At 35.5% G+C, this 12,691-nt stretch overlaps 1 protein-coding gene across 1 annotated transcript in view; it reads left to right on the top strand.

The window, feature by feature from the left end:
- Positions 1 to 277: 277 nt before the first annotated feature.
- Positions 278 to 12,691, top strand: part of GPM6A (glycoprotein M6A) — a gene marked incomplete at both ends in the record, with an annotated part of 116,832 nt that continues 104,418 nt past the window's right edge. The window contains one exon of the mRNA XM_082282501.1: positions 278 to 314. Coding sequence (XP_082138627.1) covers positions 278 to 314 — 37 coding nt within the window. The remainder of the gene's footprint in view (positions 315 to 12,691) is intronic.

Below are 12,691 nucleotides of genomic sequence, written 5' to 3'. Positions count from 1 at the left end.
TGTTCATTTGAATACCTGCTTACAGTGGTACACAATGGGCAGCTTTGAGAAGAAAAATTGATAATCTTCACGGAAGAGTAATTTGAATGAAATTACACTTGACAGCCTGTCTCCAAGCAAACAAGGAGAGTGAGGGAGCCTTAGCTAAGCTCTGAGGACTTGCCTAAGCCTCTGCTGTTGGAGCTTCCCAGGGAAAAAAAAATCCACACTTTTTCCTACATCTGACTGAAGCTTTTGATTAATTCTCTGTAGCTGTTTCTAGTGAAGAAAGGTAGCCATGGAAGAGAATATGGAAGAGGGACAAACACAGAAAGGTATTGTGTCAAAATTGCTTTTTCTTTGCATGGAGATAATTATTTTGCTGTTCCTTATTTGCCTTAGCAGCATGCTGTAAGGTTGGGGAATATCCGTTTGTGGCAGATGGGGAAAGACATATTATTTTCATATAATTTTCTTCATTTTTCTCTCTGCAATAGCACATAGCATTAATATAGTGGCTGCCAGCTGATATCTAGTATTAAAAGAATCTAGGTAGCAAATTTTGCATCTATACAAATAACGTTGCGAGCATTTAATGCAGCCTGCTTTCCAGACTAGTCTTTGTTAACGTTCATTTATTTCACGTTTTCACGCTTGTCTAGCTGGGTCAAGGGAGTCTAGTGTGAACTATGAGAGAGCTACTCACACAATATTTGGAGCTGGTTGCAGTTGGATATCTAACAATGTAACCAGTATTTACACCTTGAATGAGAATCCAGACTGAACAAAGACATGGAGTCTATTTTGTATGTGTTAGGCAGTATTGAAATTTCCCTCTGCCTTTTTGCCACTTTGGTTTTGTAATGTATTGCAGCAGACTTGCCATAGTTCTAATACTTGTATGACACAGATTTGAATTGTGCAGAAATTAATTTTGCAGGCTGCAGATGAAATTGCTTTAGCAAGATGTGCACAGCATGTTCAGAGCATTTCTGTTCCATGGCTTCTGGTTAAAAATAACTGAATGTTATGGGCTGTGTTAGCACTTAAAGGTCCAGTTTAAAGTGATTGTGGACTATTAATTAATGTGTGGATCTTTGGGAGACACAGGGTTTTCAGTCTTTTCGCTTAAGTGTTATTCTGTAGAAGCGACATAACAGTAGTGAAAGGAACCAAGGTTTTTTCATTTTTCTTTACTGCAAGTACAAAGGATAATCCTAGTGAATATTTGCTATGTTAAATTTTTATTCTTTTCATTTTACATTTCTTGAATTCACTTCCATTTTTGAGGAGTATATAGGAAGTTGCCAAATAATTTATAATAAATTGCCTGTAAAGGCAAGTTTTTCGGCACTGATGCCATATTCTGTTTTTCTGCTCCCTGATCAATCTGCTTCCTACATGAAAATGTCGTGCTTTCTCATTATAAGTGACCCATTTAGACAGAATGCAGCTTTGAATTGTTTATGGTCCTGACTTGATCTAGATGCAGAGTAAATAGTCATGAGAACATTAAAAGAGGATATATGTGCTCCGTGTGTATACACACTTATGTTTATAGATAAATAGATTAGTATCTGGTTGGTGATTACAGCAGTTTCTTCAGTTCAATTTTATTATTTGTAAATGACAGATAGAATAAGAAAGTACAGGACAGGTCAGTTTTTCTGTTTTGTTTTGGTTTGGTGTGGTTTTTTTCCTGAAGGTAAAATCAATACTTTTACTGTATGATTCAAATTATTTAAGGTGCTTTGCACTTAGAAATTGAAGACATGCTATTTTTAAAATTCTGAAATGCGTTCTTTTGCTTCTTGAAACAAGTAAATTGAACTGTTTGACCAATGAATCAAAATACGTCATTGTTACCAAATGATATTGCCTGAAGAAACAGCGTGAAATTCAAACTCCCTAAATTCTTATTAGAAAGAGAAAAAAAGAGAAAAAAGTGAATAATTTTTGTATATTGAAAGAATGTGTTGTTATCGATAAACTGTGTCCTCATTGTTCATATGATAAGCAGTTGAATGACCAATAGCCACTCAAAATGGTGTGATTAATAGTGTGATTACAACAGCTAACACGACTTACCCTCCACCCCCATTTACAATGCCATGTGTTCAGCCTTTTTTCCCTTTAGTGGTACCCAGCTGTCATCAGAGACAGAGAATGTTAAGAGCTCAGAAATCATATGTATTTATCCTTATTGCTGTGAAAAGGGATGCTGCTTAGTTTCTGTGACCATACCTGTGAACTTGTCATTTCAAGATGTCATGTTCCCTTGTTGGAATATGACAATTTTTAAAATGCATTTAGAGTTTGAAAAATATTTGCAATTCAGGAGACAAATTAAAAATTATTTTCAGTTTTGAATTTTTGGGGGTGCTTGATGGCATGATAGGGAAGTATAGGGATGATTATGAAATCGTGGATCTCCTTAAGTTTTGCATTTTGCACTTGAAAAATATTGACTGGTACTAGTATGACAGGATAGTTATCTTTCATATTTCCTGGGTTTTTTTTGCTTTCATTTAGTGTGATCTATCTACTATGTGTTTAATTGATATCCACAGTATAGTTCCAGGTCATCCAGACCATTTTTGTTAATTGTAGTATTTCAGCAACAGTAATTGTAATTCATATATTCTGTTTTTCATCCTCCTGCCATCTCGAATGAAAATGTTTCTTTCTTTTTCTTTTCCAATTTATACAAAATCAATGGGAGTATAAATTGTCACTGCTTATCAACTCTGTGCTTTTCACAGCAGATGCTTCGAACCTCCCACTGAACAGCATTACGTCTTGCTGGCAGCCATGATGGAAGTGAATAACTTCATATTGATGCGTTTCATAAATATGATGAAGATAGCTCTAGCGGATTTGGAAGTCTTTTTATTTCTGACAGTTTTATGTCATAAGACATAATTAAGTGCAAACATAATTCTTAACATAGTGGTTCCGAATAATGACCTTCTGCCACAGTCTCTCCACATTTTAATGTTTAACACTTAGGATTTCTTTATGTCTGTATCTTGGAAAGTTATAATCAGGGAAATAGATTCCATTTTTTTTCCCTAAAAGTAGTTAATTACTAGAAACTTACTTCAAAGTAAGGGTCATCTTCTCCCCTTCCCATTTTCTTTCTATTGGCCTCGGAAAGTGTGTTTTTGTGTTGGCATCACTACCCTTATTATTGTAAAATAAGATAAGGCTGTTGTCCAGCAGTTTTCATATGTAAAGCTGGAAACATTGAAACCAAGAATAATTTCTATTCATACATTTCCTGTTTTAAAGTACTAGAAGACTTGTTGTTCTTCCTCCACCCCCTTTTTTTCCCCTTGATATCACATTTCCTTTGGTAGGATGTAAGTACAGGTTTGGGAGGAGGTTTCAAAGGTATTTACTATGCAGCTATCTCTAGCTGTCCAAGAACTGAAAGTGTGCAGGAAGTCTGTCTCAAATGTAAAGTAAATTAACACTAAAATGTATTCTAACAAAGTAAAAAGTCATAACATCTCAGAAATACAACTTGTTCACAATTTCCGTAACACTGACATTGTGCTACATCCTAGACCTCTAACATACTAAGACATTAGATTGCAAATTTGCTGTCTTGAAAACCCAGGATAACTAAAGCCTGCAATTTATTTGACTGGTTTATTTTTCAAAAAATAGCAGGTCCGCTTATAAACAGAAGTTTCACTGATGTCTTTAGGGATGCATGCTAATTTTGAAAACCTCCTGCATAAATTGCATGTGGCAGTGGTAGGCCTCAGCTGCCAGTGTTTGAAAGCTAATGACATCAAACTGATGGCTTTGTGATGTGGAAAAATGTACATTTCAGGTCTTCCCTCTGTGAAAGCACTAAGATTGCAATGATGTCTCCAGCCCCAGTTATTTATCCCAATAAAGAACATTTCAGAGTGCAGGCACTGTAAGTTTTTGTACTGTAAGGAACTTGGTACAGGGGAGTGAGAGGTTCTCACCACAATCTGTTTCAGAAAAAAGGAGAAATGTTCTGGAGCACACTAAGTCATGTTATACCATTTGAACTAAATTGAAGGTGAATTTTCTTTTTTTTTTAATGATTCATCCATAACTTCATTTTGCAGTTTTAATTCCTTTTTAAAATAAACTCTTGGGAATCAGTGGAGCAACAAACATGAGGAGGATACAAATGTTACTTCAGCTCTCTGGGCTGTAGTATACCTAACGCAGTTAAGGGCTCACCAGTAGGATAGCAAAAAGATATGTAGTATTATTGTGACTAGAAATGATTGAATGCCAGGAAATAATGACTTAGTATTTGGCCTGCATTAGTGATATAAGTGGATCTTCTGCCTGTTATCAGAACTTTTTCATTTGTTCCACAGCATACCAATAAAGGAGAGCTTTAAGCAGAGTTTTGGAAGAAAATCATAAGGAGACCAGGATGCTATCAGTAAAATGTAGACACAGCCTCTGCTTCTTCAGCCATGAGAGGCTAAATTGTTTCCCCTTACTTCAGTACTTTTTGAAAAATGTCAGGCTGACTTAGTAGGATAGTAGAGAGTAGATGAAAATAATGTGTTTTATTTCATATTAAGAAATACCAACAGCCAACGGGTCCAAACACTTCTGGCATCCTTTGTAAGTTAGTCGTCTGAATCTTCTCATTTACCTCTGAGAGAAGAACTGTCCTTCTCTTTTGACTATTGTTACAAAGTTGGTTAAAATAAGAATGAGGAAATCAGTATTTTGCACTTAGATTTTGTTTGGTGACAATATTTGTAAATAAAGCAGAGGAGTTATTTTTTGTTCTTTAATGTAAATGCCACACTGAGTGAGGGCCATGCTTGTATCTTCTGTAGTTAGATGTTATATGTTAGTATTCACAAGTAACTTGGAAATCGTTTTTAAATTTGGCCTTTTAAGTAGGAAGTAGCAGACATTTTCTGGTTGATATTCTTCATACCAAATCTGGATTTGTAGTGCTTGATTCTTAAAGAAAACCTGGTGGGCAGAGGTCAATCTCTATTTGCTTTGGGAATATCTTTTCAATTTAGTAGGCTTAGTTCCCAAGCTTGTGTTCAGATTGGATTCTTGCAAGTTGCTTCAGAGTAGAATGGTCTTAACTTTCATCATGTTTATTGTTCTGTGTTCTTAAAGGTGTGTGTGTTATAATAAGAGCATCAGATAAAATACTCACTTAACAGTTACAAAGTCACTAACAGAGTAAATAAATTTTCTTTGTAATCAATGCTAAATATGGAAATAGACTTTAGCATCTGGTAAACTATGTCACTGTATTTCCTGCTTAATACTCCTTAGTAGTTAATCAATAGGGTTTATTAAAGAAAAATGCAGTAACAGTCAATATGAATTTGAAGTTAATTGTTCTAATACTGTAAGAGTTATTCTCCTTTATGTAGTAACTACGGGCTACCTTACTTAATATTCTTACATTAGGAGCACTGAGTTGTAGAGTTGTAATTTGAATATGTTATTATTCAATACATTAGGCTTTTATTCATAGATAATGATGTAAATAAATTTAGTCTTGCTTGCTTATTTAATCTTTAACATTGAAATGTCTCTGTTAATAGTAGAAAACTTTGTATTTCTTACAGGCTTAACATTATACTAGTCCTAGGCATGAAAATCCAGCATTAATAGGACTTAATTATAATTTTATATGCACTCTTTCAGGGCCAAAAACATTCCAACTGCCCCAAGGCAGATGGAATCCTCAATTCAATGTGTGAAAATTTAAGTCTTCATGGTAATTTTGACACTTGGATGTCAATTTCATAAATAAGCTATATTAAAAAGATTTTTCATAGTAGATGTAAATTCTTAGGAAAAAAGTATTGAATGTATTTTAAATTATTTATTTACTCAAATTCTTGAAAAAATACTCTATCAAAATAGAAATATAAATTTATAACAAGTTTTTTTGACACTTTGTGAAAGTAAAGGCTCACCTTTGGGGAAAAAGGGCTACTCTGGGTTTCCAATTACTCTAAAAAAATAAGAAATTAGGAAGGACAATGCAATGCTGTAGATACAGCAAAGTTAAATTTGATCTAGCTGAGTGCTTAGGCTCCTTATGGAGAAGGACTGAGAGATTGTTATAACTAATATCTAAAATATTTTCATTTTATGACTGTGCCTTCATTTCTGACAAGTACCTTAAAAACTTTGGCAATGTGACTTTGTAACCTGTTTAAAGTAGCCTTCTGCTGCACTAAAATTCAAGATGGAAGAATGGAGGAAATGCTACTGGGCTCACATAAGAAAGATGTTTGCTTTCTTGATACAATAATTTTTACCTGCTAATAATTCTCCCTATGTACACAGGTGAGAGTATACTATTTCCCCCTAGTAGTTTTATATGGAGGACTGAGTAGAAAACAATAAAAAACCCCACATTTCTGGGTTGTTCTGCCTCAGATTGTAGACACTGTGAATTATTTTATAAAATCCATGATGAATATAGGCACCTGATAGCCATTGAAAAACAGAATGTAAAAAAGGCAAAGGTGAATATTGATCTTATATGAAATACTTTGTCAGTTAATGTTCTGTTTGACACTTCTATTTCAGAAGACTTTTCAGCCAATTCAAGGGACTAAAATGCATAATTCTGCTAACATCTTATCACATGGCTGATTTCTGAGACAGGCAGCAAGTCCCACACTGATGTGTTGTCACAAATCTTTTTCTTGTGGGAGTGGGGAGTTACAGAGGCTTCAGTTCCCCTGTGTAAGGAATGAGGAATAAGCCTTGTCATTTTCTCAACTACAGAGGGATCATACTCAGAGCATCAAAATTGAGAGAGTCAAAGATATACACCAAGTAGGAATTAACAAATCTGGGAACTATTGTGTACATGTGCTCTAGGGCCTTATGGAGGAACTGCGCTGACACAAAAAAATGGCTTAAGTGTTCTCTTATCTTGTCCTTGGTAACTCTTATGCTTCAATGCATTAGTCTCAAGAAAGCTAAATGTTATCTTTTATTTTTTTCCCCTCGAAATTTTCATCTTCTTACTAGTTATCATGGAGGAGTTCAGTACTCCTCCCAAAATTTATACTGCAGCTATCTGGAACAACATTTTTCCAAATAACACTTGCTGAAATACAGCTACTAAGTGCAAGCATTACTCTTCTTTTTGCACTTGCAGTGCACCTGACATTTGCACTTGGACAGCTTCTGAGGTCTTTTTTATTTGGTTCACATAGTAAAAGTTTCTTTTTTTTCCCCCAGCAGTGATAGCAATAGAATTAAACACCAAAGGAATAGCACAATAAATTTGGTATCAATTCTAACAAAGTTCAGTCTTTTTAATGGTGGCATGGGGAGAATAGTGCATTTGCTGAGGTTCTGGTATAAAACTAGACCAAGACAAATGCATTTGCTGCATTTTTGGTAAATGAGCTTTGCAGAAAGGTACTACTGCCAAAATTTTTAAAAAATCAAGGCAAAAGTATTTTTTTCCCCTCACTTGTCAGTATCTTCCTATTTGTACCTAAAGACTGCATTGTATTTTTATTTTTTTAAAAAAAAAAGAGTAGCTCTTTTTGATTCTCCTGGTTTTCACTTTTCTGTGGAATCGCTTTCTTTACTTTCTTTTTAATGCCTGGAATACATGGAATTTAAATTCTACAACATTTTTTTACTTTCTTCTGGGAACATGTAATAGAAGATGACAAGTATTGCATGTTTATTAATTAAGTTGTAGCTGGTCACATCCTACTTCTCAGGTTGCAGAAGAATGATTATATACAGGCAAAATTGGACATTAAGGAGGAATTTGAAGGAAGAGAGTGTAGTAGCCTAGCTAAGGGATTAGGCAGGGATTGCTTTGCACTAAGGCACGATGGGAAAAAAGTAGAGATGATTGATGATTGTGGTGATAGAAGTTCAAGAGAGGCAATATGAAGAAAAGAAGAAAGGGATAAGCAGTAGAATTTGAAATACCTTTGGAGGGCTTCAGAAGTCTGAAGTTTATATGGAAATAGGGAAATCATATCATCTTTTATTTTGAAACAGACCTCTGAGGTCATCAGGACCAACCATAAACGCAACACTGCCAAGCCCACCAATAAACTATGGTGGAAGACAATATTAGAGTTGAAAGAACATTTGAGTTTTACCTGAGAAGTGAATAGAAGCATAAATTTTAATTACCTTTTTAAAATAATGACCATTTAATTTAAGCACATTTTTCCCCCAAGTAAAACAGCAGCTATGTTCATGGCTACTAATAATACTGTAATTTTACTATGGTAATGTAACTCTGGGCAGTTGCTGGCTATTTAAGGCTATAGGTGAGGGAAGAGGGAGAGTAAGTCTGTTTTTATCTTAAAGTGATGAGAGATAGGAAAGATTCTTTCAGTTGGAAAAGGAAAGTATATAATTTCACATTCATGGAAAGAGTTATCAAAATTGACCTGTTGGCCTAGTTTCTGTGGTGAAGGAAGCTGGTACTGCACCCCCTTGCTTAGCAAGGTGATGGAGCCAGTGTGGGAGGCTCCACAGTGTAGTGGCACCCTCTACTACTGGTGAATCAGCTTAGCTTTCTTTATGCAGTTCATCAAAGCCTCCCACCCCCTGCTTTCCCACCAAATCATCTCTTACTCTATTAAGATACTTGCCATAGTAAGCACCTGGCATAACTTTGAATCCATTTAAAATCCTTTAGAAAACAACCATGGGAAGAGCTTGGGGTATATTTTTGCAGTTCTCAGGTGAGGATGTTTGATCATAGCTAAGAATTTAGGTTTGCATATTTTTATGCCAGAGTAGATCCTGAGCTTCTGATGTCATGGTTTTGATCAGTACCGCAGGGTGAGATGAGGAAACTTATCCAAACCAAGTAGTTATCCCTGTGCTTGAATGGCACAAAGCTCTGATTCTCATCCCTCCAGAAGAAAGCTAATACATACATCCTGTTGTCTTCTACTTCCATCTGCCACATTGTTTGCTCCCAGTCTCTTTTACCATTCTATGACTCACTGCACACCAAACAACCTTCAAAAGGTTTTCTGCTCTGAGACAGTGGAAGTTACTGTCAGTAACTTGAATGCTTTGGGAGAGTTTGTGAGTTACCTAACAGTGAGGTCATTCACTTGAAGACTGCTTTCCTTGTTAGTGGATGGCAATAGACAAGGTAAAGTTACCTTAACCTTTCCAGTAAATTAATCTTTGCTTTTTGCCAGTTAAATACCATAATGTGTCCTCTTGTCGTATGTGCTAAGTGATATATATTCAGCAGCTCCTTGCTCTTTACTGGTCTGCTTGTTCTGTTACCTCTGTGGTGAAAATTTATTTCCAGCTACATTTTTATGCATAACTTATTTACCATGTTCGTGATGCAACTTGGAGCCGGGATCTGTTCTCTGTGATGCTTATGTTTGATTTGCTCCCTTTGCAACAGAGGAGGCAGGGAGCAACTGAGACGAAGGTGATGCTGTCACTTGGACCAGACAAATGCTTCTGTGCCCTACCTGAGTACAGTGTTGAACACCTCAGGCACCTGTAGTAGAAGAGGATGCAGTAGCTGCTTCTGGGGGCAGTGAGCCCAAATTCAGCCTCTCTGGCTGCTGGATTAGTCCACTGTGGAAAAACCTTAACTGAGCAGATGTCTGTGAAATTATTTTTATTTTTACTGATAATGATGATGATAGTATGATAAAATAATATTTTGAATTCTGCATATGGTGTGAAAGAACTTATAAACTTTAAAAGGATAGTGTTTTTTAAAAACATTATAACCAATAAAGAACATGTACTTGAATTTATGGGGGTAGTTGGCTGATAAGTCATTGTAAATAGTAAGTCAATATGCATAACTGAGGATGAAAGTAAATGTCTGAAATTGCCTTTAGAAAAGGACCATTGACTATTTGCACTGTGTTGGTCATAAAGGTATTCAATTATATTATTGAACGTTGTATTATCGATTTTTAAACTGAGCAGCTTTAGTGTGAAAAGCTTCCTGCTTAAAATGGTTTGCCTTTGTTCTTGACTTGTTGATAAACCAGTCCCATATAGAAAAGTAATTTACATTTCTAGCTCATTGACATAAATACAGTGATTTACTTTATTGTGAAATAGTCTGAGTATGTTAGAAAGGTAAAATGCTTTTCCTATTTGTTGGTGTGCTTCAATATAGCAGCACAATTGTCTTCAGAGAATTTCTCAGCCTTCTAATTTTTAACTGACAGGTTGACTATTACAGCTGGGTTGACCACTGCTTCTGACCAAGATACACTTTTGACATTATAAATAAACATAACCATGATTTCCCTGACCTTTCCTCTTAGTAGAAGATTGCAGTTCCTTGAAAACACCTTCAGGTTTTCTTTGCAGTTCTTATGGTAGTCAGGAGCCTTATTGCCATTTTACTTAACTAGATGGTTGAACTAGATTAAAATGAAACAGCGTCTTCTTTTCCAAGTGTTCATAATCAGCTTGACATCTACTCCTCTGAGTCACAAAACATGTCTACTATTTAATCTTGATTTATATTTGGTATCAAATGCTTTCCTTTCACTGGAAAATTCATAGTTCTGATAGAACATTTAGGACCCCTTTTATTTACGCTGCCCACCAATGTTGTTGAAAAGGCTAGTATTTGCTTGTAAGTGCATATATGGCCCTTGATAACTACCAAAAATTATAGACATCAGTAATTTGAAAATCTGAAAAATCAATGACCAAAGGTCTGATCTTGGAAGGACTTAAATATACATCTTTGATGTCATGCACTGTGAGTACTCATTGGTTTTATACCAATGTAAGCAAAAAGGAAACACATGAACGTCTAAGATTAAGACCTTACAATGCCATGGAGTAATTTGCATGTTGCTGTCAGGTTTTTGGCAGGATATCTGTGAGAAGATGTGATGATGCAATTTAAAAGAATTTGAGAGGAGACTGGAAGGAAGGTTGAATGGAGTTTTTTTGTCAGCTGAGGGGTTTTTTTGTTTGTATCACATGGTATTACAGTGATTAATATGCTTTGGGTCTACTGTGGCTGTCTGCAGTTTCTAAAAAAATATAATTTTTCTTAGATTTTTTTTTTAAGGTTTTTGTTTGTGTTTTTCTTTTGAATTAGTGGAATTTACTCCCGAGCAGGGTATACTGGACCTTCTAGTGGTATTGAACAATTTTGCTAGTGTGTCTTGTTCACATACTTAAGCCAAGATGATCATCAAATTTGCTGTGCAGATGGAATTTTTCCCAAGGCAGGCTACTAGTGACCTTCTTTTTGCCTTTTTTTTTTTCTGCAACATGGTCATGGTCTGCTTTCTAAGATTATCTGGGAGTTTACTTTCATTAAATTCTTGCTTCTAGTGCAAGACTAACACTGATGTTTTCCTTCTTGCTGTCCTCTTGTAACAAACTGTAGATGAGACCTTTGGTCTTTGAATGTAGGTCTGGAGCAGCATTTTGGTCATTTGCCTGTATTTTTGGGCCAGACTGCAGTAGATTTAATAAATCCTTCTGAACTGAGCATGTATTACAAGGTTTTCTTTTATTAGAAGTTTCTGGACTCTGACAATGTCTAGTCTGAGCACTACACATTTTTTTGCCATATGAAGTGTGCTGTTAAAAATTGTAAAGGGAAAAAGATACTATTTTCATCTATGTGTAGGGTTTGTGTATCTTCTATTTTTATACCATTATATTAATATAGATAAAATTAATAAAAGGATGCTCATCAATGTGACTATCCTAAGAATTCAGTAAAATATGTATGTTTCAACCACACCCATGACATGTGGCACATAGGCCAAAAAATGAAAATTAATTTACTCTGTTCAACAGCATATGGAGGCTACCATTTCTCAAAGATGTTATCTTTCAATGTCTCCAAATTATTCTAGATTTATGAACATTGTTCACTAGTGAAAACACTGCAATAATTATAACCTAGTGGTGGGTAGGTCTTTCAGGTCAGCTGTGTTTATGTTTTTGGTTCAGATAAGATATTTTTCTCCCCCCTCCCCATCTGGTACAGTCATCAAATATTTAAGACACAGGGGAATCTATTAAGGGCATTTGGGCTCTCTTGTCTGCTTTATGGCTGTGTTTATCTAATGGGGACTTTCACTGTTAGTATTTTTCATTTTCATTTTCATCTGTTACATCTCTGTACCGTCTGTATTGTCTGTACTTCCAGCAGATATCCTTCCTTTATTGCCTGTCATATCCCCTTCTAGAAGATGAATACATGTCTTTTATACATAATTATTGACAGTATGAACTTTTAAAATCCAGTTTAGACCCCTCTGAACTGCATCTAGTGATTGTAATATGCAGATTTCAAGACTTTAAAGAACCTGTAGCTGGCTGTGGGTGTGTTTTGTGAATATTATACACAATCAAAGCAATGAAATACAGTTTCATGATAGAAGAGTAACTATGTCCCTGCCTGGGGAGTGACCTACTAATACACAGTTATTCGTGCTTGTCTGTCTTGATTTATTCCTCATACTGTTTTATTTTCATTATTATCTTTTAATGTAGAGACAACTGGATTTGATGTAGCTGCTGCAGTTTCTAAGTCTTGTCATGTCCTCTGGGATATATTTTTCCTCCTTTGTGTTATTCTTGCCTTAATCACTCCTGATCTTTTTTTTTTTTTTTTTTTGACTCCATACTAACTCCTACATACTAACATCCTAACTCTCAAATTGGGAAGATGGACTGCCTCCTACGGGAG

The sequence above is a fragment of the Coloeus monedula genome, assembly GCF_965178545.1.
Source record: "Coloeus monedula genome assembly, chromosome: 5".
NCBI lineage: Eukaryota > Metazoa > Chordata > Aves > Passeriformes > Corvidae > Coloeus > Coloeus monedula.
This window is presented reverse-complemented; position numbering and strand designations above follow the sequence as displayed.